The sequence below is a fragment of the Pimephales promelas genome, chromosome 19 (assembly GCF_988280905.1).
Source record: "Pimephales promelas chromosome 19, fPimPro1.hap1.1, whole genome shotgun sequence".
NCBI classification, from domain to species: domain Eukaryota; kingdom Metazoa; phylum Chordata; class Actinopteri; order Cypriniformes; family Leuciscidae; genus Pimephales; species Pimephales promelas.
Genome location: NC_142787.1, coordinates 26779698 through 26795249, shown reverse-complemented (window position 1 = coordinate 26795249; position 15552 = coordinate 26779698). Strand labels below are relative to the sequence as shown.

The 15552-nt window shown below is 36.5% G+C and overlaps 1 protein-coding gene across 19 annotated transcripts in view; it reads left to right on the top strand.

Moving 5' to 3' along the window:
* nrxn2a (neurexin 2a) overlaps positions 1–15552 on the top strand; it is a 368720-nt gene that overhangs the window by 127302 nt on the left and 225866 nt on the right. For 13 of the 19 annotated variants that reach the window (XM_089124014.1, XM_039694092.2, XM_039694091.2 and 10 more), the window contains 5 exons: positions 769–930; positions 3100–3526; positions 4657–5040; positions 7303–7506; positions 10855–10881. In XM_089124014.1, coding sequence (XP_088980140.1) covers positions 769–930; positions 3100–3526; positions 4657–5040; positions 7303–7506; positions 10855–10881 — 1204 coding nt within the window. The remainder of the gene's footprint in view (positions 1–768; positions 931–3099; positions 3527–4656; positions 5041–7302; positions 7507–10854; positions 10882–15552) is intronic. The other 6 variants (XM_089124017.1, XM_039694085.2, XM_039694077.2 and 3 more) reach the window with 1 other exon arrangement.

Below are 15552 nucleotides of genomic sequence, written 5' to 3'. Positions count from 1 at the left end.
GAAATCCTCTCCGTCTGTCGGCATGGAAACGCCTCAACCCTGAGCATTTATTAAGACTGTAAGAAAACCACCTGTTTTGGATGTCTGCCAGTGTTTCCACGCTTTAGTATTAACATTTACAAATGTTGTAAATATAATCCTGCTCTAGAGAGATCATAAACGACTCTTTAGTCTAGGCATATCAAGTCCTGGAATTGTAGCCTAAGACGTCTTAACCATCATGCATGGCTTGTGTATTAACAATCTTAAAGCTATCGCTAACGCCTTCAGAGTATTTCTTTTTAAGACATCTCTTAGACAATGTGTGCAGTTAATCTAGTAGTTGATCAGAACTGACCACAAACATGAATAAATGCAACCTCTGTTATACTAACAACCATTTTTGTGTCTGAATCCCCCCTTTTATACTAATCTGCACAGTCACCCTTAACATCACTTGCTAACCCACTCAACATATAGTGATTCCTCTTAGTTCCTGACGCCATACACCTTCCCCTCCTGTCTCTCCTCTCCAACACTGACTAGTGCACAGTCCAGCACACATGACAGCATTCTCTCATTCAGAAAGCAGCAATAGCAGACATAAAAATGGCTTGATCCCTTTGCAAACGTATTGCTTAGAGAACCAGAGGAACCCCCACGTGAAACAGGCCAGTTTTTTTAGTAGAGGTACTTGTTGAGGCCAACAAGGATTGCGGGTGTTTCTTAATCAAAAGATTTCCCACGTTCCCTCTCTTTTCTATCCTTCCGTGGCTTTTATGCAAACAGGTGACGATATCGGTGGACGGGCTGCTGACGACCACTGGCTACACCCAAGAGGACTACACCATGCTGGGTTCTGATGATTTCTTCTACGTGGGCGGCAGTCCAAACACCGCGGATCTTCCCGGCTCCCCCGTGAGCAATAACTTCATGGGCTGCCTTAAAGATGTACGTAAACATTTTGTTCTTTACGTTGAATTTGGGTCGAGACCTTCTCAAGGAGGACCTGGGTAATGTTCTCTTTGTTTGGCGAGCGTTCTGTCCTCTTTTACCTCTTCCTTATCTGTCCCTTTCCTTTCTCCTCTCTCTTTCGTGTCCATTCGCACCCCTTCGAGCATGTCCCATAATTTATGTCGTGTCTATACCGTTGAAGTCCCAGCTTTACTATCCTGACAGCCAAATTAAAAATTGATTTCCTCTATGGATCCCCTTTCGACTGTCCCAGACTCTCCATCTCTGTCTCGTTGACCCCGGACTCTATTAATCACCACTCTCTACCTGCTCAACCGTACAGTTAGTATCAGTGTCCCTCTTCAGCAGGAACTTGAGCACTCCCTTATCGTGCCTCTGATAGAGACACTTAAACATCTACAACGTTGTTACGCTTTTGGGAGTCTTGTTTTTGTCTCTTCGCTCTTTCGTTTTCATTTGCTCTTTTGTTGTGCAGGTACTTTATGTCCATGTTTTCCCCCATGTTGACTGCATCTACCTGTGTAGCTTTTAATTAGGCTAGTTTGTCACGGTAAATATATACCCTCTCAAGTCATTTGTCAAGTCCTTGTTAGGCTGTAATGTTTGGTGAGCCTTGTTTTTCTTTTTCTTGCCTTTGAAAATAAATGTATATTTTGATGGTATAATATATGGAACCATATATTTTGATGTTTTTTTTTTTTAAATCCAAATTGACATCCATTGAATTCAAGGAATATGTTTTTGCTGTTCATGCATTCCCTGGCAAGTGAACCTTTGACATTGAGGCTGCACTACTGTTTGAGCTACAGGGATACTGGATAATCCATTTGAGATGAACAGTTGGACTACAGCATGGTGGAAAGACAAATCAGTTTTCTTTTTTGGTTTTAATTTTCTCTGTTATATTTGCAGTTTTTGTGTTTATTGAATGTTTATCATAAAAAAAAACTTCAACAAAATGGAGATTTAAATTCCTGATTGGTTAACGCGGCTCGAATTGACGCCAAAGTTCAGATTGTTCAACTCGGGCGGCAGACGTGAATTCGCGTCAAACGCGCGAATGCACGAAAATCACTTAACAAAGTCATTCAATCTTGATGCGCGAATGAGGCGTATTCGCGTCTACCGTGACGTGCTCTACGCCTCATTTGCGCCGTAGGAATTTTTACGTGCGTAACACATCTTTGCATTGACTTAACATTGAAATCACTCGCGCCAGACGCTTTATTCGCGTCTGGTGTGAACGCACCATTAAAGATCTAATAGTGAAGCCGGAAGGTTAAGACATAATAGTGAAACATGAAGATTCGTACGATTAGGCTGTGCAGTTGGAGATGGTTTGAAACGTTCTCATTGATGGATACCTCAGATATATATATATATATTTATTTTTTTGTCTATGGTCTCTGCCAATAATTGCTTTTTTCATGTTCCCGTGCTCAGTTGGCACCTCTTGTTTTGCTCCTACCTCTCCTTTTATTTTTCTGTCATGGGCTTTTGTGTTATTTTCAGAAACACTCAAGTTCACACCCAGCAACAAAGCATCAGTCATCATCTTCGGACAGAGAGAGAGAGAGAAAGAGTGGCTGGTGTAAAAAAGAAAAGCATGTTTGCTGTGCTGGGCTGATTCGCCCATCTGGCTGTAGAGACAGCACATGTGACGGAGATAAAAAAAAAAAAAAAAAAAAAATCCACCCCAGGGGACACATTCGCAATGCATGTGTTTGTAGGACTGGTATTTTCGGACCGGTTTTGCTTTGTGTTGTACCGTGGCATGTGTGGGCTAGACATCATCCTCGATCAAGATTTCTCAGTTGACATCACTTAATGTATGCACTGCTTATGCGTGCGATTCAGAAAAACACTTGAGCTAATGTTAGCGTAGGATGATTCGTCATATTAATGAAAAATAATATCGATTAGCCGAGGGTTTTCTGGAGCGCTCTGGATGGGGTCGCTAGGTTTATGTGATCCACTCATGCTTTGAGTATTTAAAGAGACTGCTGTGTTTACTGACTTGAAAACCGTGCCCCAGAGGTACGTACATCATCTGCAGTTTGTTTGTACCAGTGGGCAGCGTGCTACTCCATTCCACCCTTTAGCATTCAAGCACTTTCTTTTTCTCCCCCTCTCTCCCCATCCCAGGTGGTTTACACCAATAATGAGTTCAGACTGGAGCTCTCCCGCCTGGCCGAATTGCGTGACCCCAAGGTCAACCTCCACGGCGACCTGACCTTCCGCTGCGAGGATGTCGCCGCATTAGACCCTGTCAGTTTCGACGTGCCGACCGCTTACGTAACCCTTCCGCGGTGGAACACCAAGAAAACCGGCTCCGTGTCCTTTGACTTCCGAAGCACCGAGCCCAACGGCCTCTTGCTGTTCAGCCACGGGCAGCCGCAAGGCTCCAAAGATCGCATACCGAAGGTGGACTTCTTCGCCATGGAGCTGCTAGACGGATTCCTCTACCTGCTCATGGACATGGGCTCCGGGAGCATCAAGATGAAAGTCGGGAACAAAAAGGTCAATGACGGAGAATGGTGCCACGTGGATTTCCAGAGAGAGGGCAGGAAAGGTTGGGATACTGCAAGATCAGCACACACATTATTCTCCTGTTTAAAACGGTCTTGTTGTTTGACTGAAGCACTTTTTCATTCCGCCGGCATAGAGTCCCACTGATATGCATACTGCTAAATCACTGTACTTCATTTCTTCTACCTCTCATTACCTCTCATTACTGTAAGAGCTCAACTCTTCACAGTTTTTAAGTAGCAGGGTCGGCATGGGATTTTTTTTTTTGCAAATCCCGGGGGAAGAGGTTGAAGACCTTTCCGCTAGCTGAGCTCAGGGAAAAAAAAAAGGAATAACCATGGACTGCTAATGCTAAATTAATGAAACTTCACTTTAAAAAAAGAAAAAATAAACCTTTTGTGGCAGCTATTGTACTGCAGCTACACTGATTTCACGAGTTACCATAATGAAAGTCTTCAGGCATCAGTAGTAGCGGCATTAATTCAATTAGTTCTAGTTAATTATTAACTAGGGTTGTCAATTTAACAGTGTGTTAACTGTTACTACAAGCAAGAGTGTAAATTTCCGTCCGTCTATCCGTCTATAGCTCTATCGTTCTTTTTGTGTTTCTATACATTTATTATATATCCTGTCTATTGTTTCACCTTCTCTGTCACTTTATCTGCCATTCTATTGATCGGTCTATCTATTTATGGTTCTATTTACAGTATATGTTATTTTGTATTGTTCAGTCTGTCAGTCTGTATGGCGTTCATTCAGTTTTTCGTTTCTGTCGGTCATTCTGTCAATTGTTCATTCTCTTCTATTATCGTTTATAACGTTCTCCCTGTCCATAAAACAATCAAACATTTTTCAGAACGTTTAAACAAGGCTTTATCAAGCCAACATTCAAAGTTCGTCTTGACAAAATTAAAATTTGTTTTTAAATTTCATTTTGTTTCCACTAACATCCCAATTCAAAAATGTTTGCGTCCTCAAAGGCACTGTAAATTCAATTCTGAATTATGCACAACCTTGCAGGCAACATTCAGCAAATGATTTTGTGACAAATTTAAAAAAAAAAAAAGTCACCAATTTAAAAAAAAAAAAAAAAAAAAAAACTAAACATTGATGTGTATTGGTTCACAAGCAGATGAGCGCTGATCCTCTAAATCTTAATTTCCCGTCTCCTAGGCTCCATCTCCGTTAACGGCCGTAGCATGCCCTTCTCCACCAACGAGGGCAGTGAGATCCTCGATCTCGATGGTGAAATGTATCTGGGGGGTCTGCCAGAGGACAGCGGCGGTCTTCCTCTCCCGCCAGAGGTGTGGACCGCCCGCCTCAGGCTGGGCTTTGTGGGTTGCGTGCGGGACCTCTTCGTAGACGGCCGCAGCAAAGACCTGCGGCGTTTGGCGGAGCTTCAGAGCGTTTCGGGTGTCAGCAGCTTCTGTACGAGGGAGACGCATCGGAGGTGCAGCTCGGAGCCCTGTGCCCACGGAGGCCGCTGCCACGAGGGCTGGAACCGGCATGTCTGCGACTGCACTGGAACTGGATATCTGGGTGCCAACTGTGAGATGGGTGAGAAAAGTAGGGCTTAAAGCAGTAGGGAGGGAGGATTAAACATGGGATTACTTCTTACCGATGAGAGCATTCTCATAAAGAAGTGCAAGGCTTCAGCGCTTCCCTCATATACTTTTATATTGAGATAGAGCTGCACTTCAGCTCTATTCATCAGATCCCACCTGCCTAGACCTGCAGTTTGCTGTTGCGGTGTCATTTCTAAGTCTCTCCTGCCCTCTGCTGTCTGGTACTAAGAATTACAATGTGACCACCCAATGTCCACCACGGATATGTTACTTGTGACTCTACAACGGTGCACACGCACTTGAAATAATCTTTTAGTAGTTATGAGTAGAAAATAACATTGTTATACTAATATAAGGAAGTAATTAGCATGTAGCATTGTTAGCTAGTGACGACCCAAATGGCCAAGTGAATTAACAAAGTGATATTATTATGGCTTGATTTTGCTACTTGTGTGACTCTATGGCCTGGTTTCACAGACAGGGCTTAGAGTAACCAAGGGTTTGGCCTTAGTTCAATTAGGACATTTAAGTAGATTTTATGTACATGCATTAGAAAATAACTACATCTGGTGTGAGACGAAATAATGGCAGTGATGTATTTTATGTCAGTGGAAGTTGCTTTCAGTTAAAACAGCTCTTTTAGTCTGGGACTAAGCATAAGACTTGTCTATGAATATTGTGGGTATTAAATGCATAATAATGATACAAATACTACTACTACTAATAATAAATGAAATATTTTTTTATTTCATTTGCATTTAATTGAAGTTTAATTAAAAAAAATACTAATTTTGATTATAATTTATCTACAATATGACCCAAAAAATGTTAAATAATTATTTTTTATGGAGTGGGCTGTAACAAATCCCCTTTTGTCACGATTTAATATTGAACTCTTGAAACAATATTATTGCGACACTCCAAAATATATGGTAAAAGGTTAACAAATTTTGTACTGTTGATTCAGTGCTAAATTTGATATTATATTTATGGGTGTAAATAACTTGGTGCTGATAACCCAATGCACAGGACAATAGTGAAACAAGAATAAAAATATTCATGATTCTGAAGCTGAAAATACAAATTATTTTAAACAAATATGCTTGCTCTGTCACTGACTAGATATGTTAGAAGTTAAAGGTGGCCAACGTTATTTTAAATACAGTATAAGACAATTGACATTATCAGGGCACACGCATACAGTATTCCCCCATTGCATTATTATACAATAAATACAATATTATATAGTAGTTTAATATAGTTTAACTAATTTAGTTTAGTTTAATTTGATGTATTCACACCTGCCTTGTTTGGTTCGATTGAACCAAATTCAAGTTCGTTTCCCCCATTGGTGTGGATCTTTTGGGCAGATGTGAATAAAGCAATCGCATTCGGGTGCACAGTAGTGCTGTCAATCGATATATATATATATTTTACTACGTTCATTTAAGTCTTTATTTGCACTTATGAGGATACTTAACAACACTGACATTTATGTGTGTGGTGGTGGAGGGGTTAAACTGGACAAACTTAATCGCATGCAACGTTGACAGCACTTGTTAGCAGTAATAATTACATGATTTAGATGTATGAACATAGCCCCTCTCTAAGAAATCAGTAAAAGAAGAAATATTGCATTACGAAATATCTCCATGCCTGTTTTTGCAATTCCTGCTTCTCCCTGCTTGAGAATTCCTGTCCAATAAATGGACGACTTTAGCACGTGTAGTTTTGTTTACAAATTTTGGTTCACTTGCAAAAAATAAATAAATAAATAAAAATCAACATTGTATTTGGTCTGAACCAAAGCAAGTGAACTATCAGACGTTCCTAGTAAATAAATACACAAAACTCTGAAAACTTAAAACATTTCTCACAGTAATTTTTAGTTATCCACGATACATCGTCACTATACTGTACATATACTGTAAATTGTTGAATTTTTGTATTGCGATATATTGTGACACGAGATATTGTTACACCTCTATTATGGAGTTACATTTGTAGTTTTAATAATGATAATAATAAAATGGTAACTTAATATAATTAATGTTAAAAACCCTGTTTTAAAAAATAAATAAATATATATATATATATATATATATATATATAAAATACATAAAAAAAAAATGAAATATGTGGTTATATGTAAGTTAACAAATGTGAACTATAGTCCCAACTGAGTCAGCAGAGAAGATGTTTATTTTTGACACCTGTGTTTTCTGATTGACTCTCTATTTTCCTGATCTCTCAGAGTCCGCAGTGCTGAGTTATGACGGCAGCATGTTTCTGAAGATCCTGATGCCTCACGCCGTTCACACTGAGGCTGAGGACGTGTCTCTGCGCTTCATGTCGCAGAGAGCTTACGGTCTGCTCATGGCCACCACCTCCAAAGAGTCCGCCGACACCCTGCGCCTGGAGCTGGACGGGGGAAGGGTCAGACTCACCGTCAACCTAGGTAACCTTTCACCCATGACCTCTGAATGCAAGGAACTCCCAGACTGCATTTCACACTCATTCCTCCATCTTTATCTCTTTCTTTACTCTCTCTCTCTCTCATATTCTCCCTCGCATTCTCTCTCTCGTTCTCTCTCTCGTTCTCTCTCTCTCATCCTATCTCGCCTTTGCAGCCTTCAATGGCTATTTTTTCTGCAGCTTTCAGACCAGACAGCCAGAGAGACCAACCCATGTAGGTTTTTCTTTAGAAGACACATTAAGACATAATAGGGCAGACAGTGGGGAAATTACATAATTTTCAATTTTCCTACATTTTTCTAACTGCCATCTTTGGGTACAAGAAGCATATGATCATAATATTGAAATATATATAAAAAATACAATTAACTTTAATATTGCTTTAATGCTTATTATCATTATTTAATTTCTTGCACCTTTATATGATAATAATAATATTAGTTGTCAGGAATACTATGCATTTAAATAAATTACATTAATAATTAAAAAAAGGTTTTATATATATATATATATATATATATATATATATATATACTGTATATAAAACCTTTTTATCACTATATATATATATATATATATATAGTGATAACATGATTAGACGACAATTCTCTAGTCGATAGTCTTGAACTACATACTTATGTTAAATATGTTAAATTCCATTACATATGCTAAAGATTCAGACTTTTAATTCAGTAATTCTGCCTTGTAGTTTTAATACAGTCATTATGAAATATTGCATATTGGCTATCATCTGAAAACTTTATATAAATATATATATATATATATATATATATATTAAACTTTTAATATATATATATATATATATATATATATATTAAACTTGTATATTAAACTATTTAATATATATATATATATATATATATATATATATATTAGGGCTGTGCAAAAGTTAATTGCGATTAATCGCATCCAAAATAAAAGTCTGTGTTTACATAGTATACTTGTGTGTGCTGTATATAATTATTTTGTATATAAATACACACACATGCATGTATATGTTTAAGAAAATGTGTTATTCCTATATAAAATATTTATATTTATATAATATAGATTATGTATTTATATATATATACAGAATTTAAGCGCAAATAATTCTTAAATATATACATGCATGCATAGGTATTTATATATACAAAATAATTATATACAGCACACTCAAATATATTATGTAAAACAGACTTTTATTTTGTATGCGATTAATCGCAATTAACTTTTGCACAGCCCTAATATATATATATATAGCAGTATGTCACATTTCAAAGGCTGTCAAACTTTAGATGGGTAGAAAAACACATGATGAAATTCTTGTACTTTTAATATCAAAATATGAAAAGAAATACAATCACACTTCCCTTTTTCAAGCAGAAAGAGAACTTTACTGATCATATGTTTCAATAAGTCTTAGCAGTCTAGCTTCGTTTGTGATGGAAGAAGAAATGTAATTGCCCCCTGATCTCTCCCACCATAAGAACCATATTGTAATTCTTCTAAAGTCTCTCACTGTCCCCTCAGCTCAGGCTCAGACTGGAACTGTCTGTAATCTGCTGTACAAACAGACATTCCACAGGAGAGTCGAGTCTGAGCTAGTCTTTCTGTCTTAAAGCAGTGTGGCAGTGAGACGGGTCCCTGGCTGTCTGTGGTCACTCTTCTGTAGCGGTTGACAGCTTGAGAGTTCGCCACAGCCAAGAGTGCTCGCACTATTCTATAGGATCATTTATCCTCTGTTATTATCCTTCTAGTCATATAATCAGCCGACTCAATGTTTGCAATTTTTTTTTTCCTTTAATGGTAAAAGATTCTTTGTTAATACTTTATCTTAACAATACCACTTAATATAACAAACTTCAAATTATATCATCAGGGATTGTTCTATAAAACAAATCTTAAAGAGATCAAGTCTGGGTGAGCTCACAATGAATTTCACAAAAATGGTATATTAATATTGCGATGATTTTAATGTTCTTTTTCTTGATCCTTAAGCTTTCTAATGAATTTGCCATTCAAATAATCTTGCTTTCTTTCTTGGTTCTTTACTTAATTTAACCTTCAGATGCAAGAATGGCTTTAGATTTGCTAAATTAGATATATATTCATCAAATTCATTATCAGATCTAGCTATTTCTTTCAGTCGTCATTCAGAAATGTATCACGATATTTGATTTGAAAAGTATATGTAGGTAATACTGCATTCAAAAGTTTGTGTACATTCTTTTTCTTTTCTTTTCTTTTTTTGGAAGAAATTAGTACTTTTGTTTATCTGAGATGCATTTCAGTGATCAAATGTGATAGTAAAGACATTTATAATGCCACAAAAGATTTCTATTTCAGATTAATGTTGTTTCTTTTTATCAAAGTATCCTAAAAAATGTATCACATTTTTCACTAAAATATTAATCAGCTCAACTGTATTCAGTATTGATAAGAAGAAATGTTTTTTTTGACTGCCAAATCTACATATTAGGAGGATTTCTAAATCATCATGTGACACTAAAGACCGGAAATTCACATGAATAAATAACATTTTAAAATATAAAATGAAATATAATTTTATATATATATATATATATATATATATATATATAATATAAAAAAATATATAATATAATTTAAAATCAATACGAAACCAAAATTTAAATTCTATTAATATTTCACATTATTACTGTTTTTACTCTATTTTTGATAAAAATAAATAAATAAAACCTTCTTGGTGGGCTTAACATAAAAAAAACAAAAAAACGTAACAACCCCAAACTTTTGAACAGTAGTGTAACGTGCATGAAATGCATGAAAATTTAATTTTTGTAATTTTTGTTAATATAATTTATTGAATCCTTTTAAGTGGATTGTTAGCAAGCTTTTATCCTATATACAATATTCAGCCATTTCCTGAAAAAAAAACAGCCTTTTCAGAGCAAGCATATTGAGATGGAGTATATCAAAAGGTTTTTTAAACCGAGCATGAGCTCTTGGCTGATGGTGCAGACTGCCCTTGCCTACAGTCATACTGGCACCACCCACATACAGGAAGGAGGCAAAGCACAGGCTAAATACAGTACAATACTGTGTGTGTTTGTGTATTCAGCAAACTGTAGATAAATTGCTGGGAGATTCTCCGATGTGCTGTCTCTCGTCCTGTTTGTGGGGTGTGGGCCCTTGTAGAGAGGGCCATTCTGACTCTCACCTTGTCCCCGGATGGTTGACTCTGTGCAAAAATTGTTTATTTGTCTGCAGATTGAACCTTGAAGGATGTGGTTTTGAATTTTAGTTCCTTTTCCTTTAAATCTCACCATCTCACTCTCTTTCCCACCAGATTGTATCGGGATAGACTGTAACCTTAGTAAGTGATTCTTTTATCTGCAATGCTATTTTTGTCTCTTACTCTCTCTCTCTCTCTCTCATGCTCATCCAAAGTTTCCTCTCCTCCCTCGTAATCCTGTCGTCCTGCACCGTTCACACACAGAATTTCTTTTGAATCTGTTCCTAGTTGGCATCCCTCTCTCTTTCTCTCTCACTCTTTCCCCCAACACCCCCCTCTCTCTTGCGTTCCCTCAATCTCAATCTCTTTTGTTACGCAAAAATATGCCGGTTTGCTGCGGTGTTTGAAATTAAGCATAACCATCTCAACAGTTTCCATTTCAACACCATATGTTTCTCACTGCGCCAGTCTGTTTCATGTCCCTGTGGGACTCTTTTACATAAGAAAAATACGATAATAAACCATATAATAAAAGAAGAAATCTTCATTTGCCAAATCAGGCGTGAGGTTGAACATTGCCTGTATTTGAGCAGTGTTACATCCATGTGTTGGGAAACGGTGCAATCCTCAGTATTTAGCAGTGCAGTGATTCTGAAGGTAAGTAGTTGTGTGAATGTTATGGTCAGTATGAGACCAAAGCACTGTGTGTATGTGTGTGTATGTGTATGTGTATTTAGCTAGATTGGAAACAAAATTTCTGCAGAAGTTAGCTAAATCTGACAAAAAACTTTTAGGGATGTCCTTGTTCATAAAAGAATTAACTAAAATAGTTTTATATTCTAATAATTCTTTGAAGAGTAGACTTATTTAAAGGCGTTCACTTAAAAAAAAAAACAAAAAAAAAAAAACATTTGCTGATAATTTACTCACCCCCATGTCATCCAAGATGTCCATGTCATTCTTTGTTCAGTTGAAAAGAAATTAAGGTTTTTGATGAAAACATTCCAGGATTTTTCTCCATATAATGGACTTCAATGAGAACCAAACGGTTCAAGCAACTGCAAACTGTTTAAAGGGCTTTAAACGATTCCAGACAATGAAAAAAGCGAAACGATCGAAACGATCAAGCGAAACGATCGCTCATTTAATAAATAACAAAGTTTAAGTTTTATAAGCTCAAATGGTCGCCTTGCTCTGTTCTGTGATGCACGTTCGTGATTCTCCTATTCGAACTTGTTCATCAAAATGAACGAATCTTTTCCTGAGTCAACTCGTTCGTTTTGTTTGTTGAATGAACCAAATGACACGAAAAAAGATTTGTTCATTTTGACAAATAAGTACGAACAGGAGTTATAAAACTTAAACTTTATTAATTAAGTTATAAAACTTAAACTTTATTCATTTTTTTTAAATGAGCGATCGTTTCGAATCGCAATTTAATTGAATCGAAATTTAAATATTTTGTAACATTTATACATATGAAGAGTTCAGATGCAAAAGCCTCTAAATGCCATTTGAAATTTTCTTCTTTAATGATGATTTTTATCAAACTTGTATATTTAAGTTCAGTAATTTCACTTAAATAACAAGTAATAGGTAATTATCATTGCCATTTAAGTGAAATCACTGAACTTAAATATACAAGCTTGATAAAAATCATCATTCTAGAAGAAAATTTCAAATGGCACTTAGAGGCTTTTGCATCTGAACTCTTCATATATTTACTGTCACTTTTGAGTGCATCATTGCTGAATGAACAAATTAGTTTTTTAAAACCAAATTTTAAATGATTGTGTATATATTTGGTAAATAGCTAGGTAATAAGTAGGATAATATAGTAGTATACTGTAATGTCAGCGAATTGTGGGACATTTAATCTTTACTTGGCAAACAGTATAGTAGTAGGTCCTCATATTGGATGTTTTGTTTTCGGTTTCATCAGTCAAAAAATAAAATAAAAGATAAGCGGCTACAGCATGTGACTTCATCCTTTTTTCCCCCTTTGTTTGAGGATTAAAGCTTTTTTTGCCATTTGCTAACGAAATTCTAGACTACAAAATGTATGCCACGTACAGTGTTTACATGTAAATTAGGCCTGTAATTGTGAGATTTGTCTCTTTAGTACTTCATTAGTCATGAGGAAGTAAGTGTTTAGGCTTCAGGACACAGTTTCCGGAAAAAAAAAGCATTAAATCTTTTGCGTAGTGAAAATTTTGACATGTTCACCATTCAAATGCGTCATCAAACATCGTTCATTCATCTGTGATAATGAGTCAACAAATTTGGATTTGTGGAATGCTTTTCATCATAAATGTTAATAATTCCAATGAAAAACAGATCTATCAGAGCATGATGTGCTCATTTAAATAAACCGCAGAGCCATTACGCACGACATTTAAGCAACAAGTAGGCCCACACAGAATCTGCACCCACTGTTCATAAAGACATATTTGGATACTTACACAACATTCATCAGAATGTAACAGATTTCCCCAAGTTAAGCTCATTTGACAACACTTGTGGCATGATGATGACTTCCTCAAAATATTTTCAGCTTGTCGCTCCTTTCCTTTGAAAAAGAAAAAATCAGAGTTATTCGCTCTGGATCGTTTATTGTAGACGTGAATGGAGAACATTTTTAAACATTACAATACTCACTGTTTTGATAGTAACAAAACAGCATTCATAAAGTAACGAGAATGTTACTGCACAAATAAATGCTTTAATGATAGTATGTTTCTATATATTATAGTATTCTTCTATATATATATATAAATATATATATTCTTATATACTATAATATTATAAGATTCATGTTTCTGCTTATAAATCTTCCTAACAATGGCCTTTTTTATTTTAAGTGCCTCAACCGAACCTCATAATGAAAATAAAGCTCAAACAACAAATCTAAATGATATACTATATGTATTGTAATATTTAGCTGTTACTGTATACTAGCACTGCTACTGACCATCCAGGACTGGAACTTCCCTGTTCTAATTAATAGAATATAATGAATTCATTCTCAGTTTCCACCACCAGGTGGCAACAAACACCATCTATTACAGTCTCAAATTTAGTCTCAAGCAAGTGCTTTTTGAAGGACTGAATCTACAAATCATCCTTTTTAAGGGAAGGTAACCTCCTTATCAAAATTTTTACAAACTACGGTAAACGCATTGGATGACGCGTATTAAGTTTTATTGCACATCCGCCATTTAGGAGGCGATTTATCGCGCATGATGCTCACGGGATGATGAATCTCTGCTTGGTCGTATGTGGATAAGTGCATTCATAATCAGGCGAGCACGATCATTTGATATGTTAACCTGTGAAAGTGTTTCACAGTCCCCTCTACACTCTCAATATTAACTTGATGGGTATGTCAAACATATTTAGACTGATGGAAGTTTTAATGACAGTAAAATGTTAATTGACTTTTAAATAGACAGAAATGCTGGTAGTTAAAGTAAATTATACCCAATTAGGGCCCTCTGCCATCTGTTAGAAGTCTCTCTTTTTTTCTCCTCACCATGATGTGCATTTTAAACAGTCTAGCACGTCATGAATACGAAGCAGATTCAGATGACGTTCCCATGCAAAAATCTCACATTAATGTTAATGTTACGTTAACATTGGGTTTTAATGGATAAGTTATGATGTTCGACGTCATGAGATCCAACATGTCTTGATATCTAGCACCGTTCTAACTCGTATATGCTCACAATCACAGATTGTATTTGTGCTCGAATCCTTAATGCGGTCGCAGTTTTAACACAAGGCCGAATCGACGTGTTCGCTCTTAGATTTAAAAGCAGGGATGGGTAACGATTTAAATTTAATTAACAAGCTGCCAGAAGGTGTAGAAAGACAACTCCCCCTCGCTCTGCCTCCTGCTTGTTTATTCTGGGGGGTTTTCAGAGCTAATTAGAGGGATGATATCACATCGACACATTCCGATGCAAAGAGTGTGACACGTAGCTGGTCATTAGGAGTTTTACTCGCAGGTATGGACAGTACTGCATCTATAGTGTGACTTTGAGCTCCAAACAGATTGCCTGCCAGATTAAAACCAGATGTTTTGCTTAAACGAAGTCATCCGTGGAAGATTTATCAGATTCCGAGTGCTACAACACCCCTGCAAATAGGCTGACGTTGTTCCTCGGAGGGTCTGTTGACTCCAGCAGAGCCAATTAGAGTAGCCAGCAGTGCGGTCTGAGGGGCTTTGAAGCGCCCTGAAGACTGAGGCAGCTGCATCGGCCTGACCCATTTTTCCACACACACACACACACACACACATACACGTCTATATTACTAACAGGGGACTATCGCTCTATACTGGCCAAGAGGGGACTAGTGTTTCTGGTCATTTTGAAGAAAAAAAAATGACATACAAAATTCTCTTTTGAGGTCTTTTTTCATAATATAACTTTAAATATGCATTTTTTTATTTTTTAAAAAACATGCCAAGTGGGGACCTGAAACTCTGGCCGATTTTTACCTTACCAACAGGGGACTCATATAGCCTGCACTGGATCTATGTGTGTGTGTGAACACTGAAGTGAACTGGCAGTGAAATCTGTCTTCATTTTGTAACTTATACATATATACACTTATACACGTACATATATATATATATATATATATATATATATATATATATATGTGTGTGTGTGTGTGGGGGGGGGTCATTATAATGCTCAAACAAGCATCAGAGATCACAATATCAATGTGTATAGATACATATACAATGTAAATTTAAAAAAAAAAAGAATGACCAAAAAAAAAAAAAATTGCTTGAGGAAAAATCAT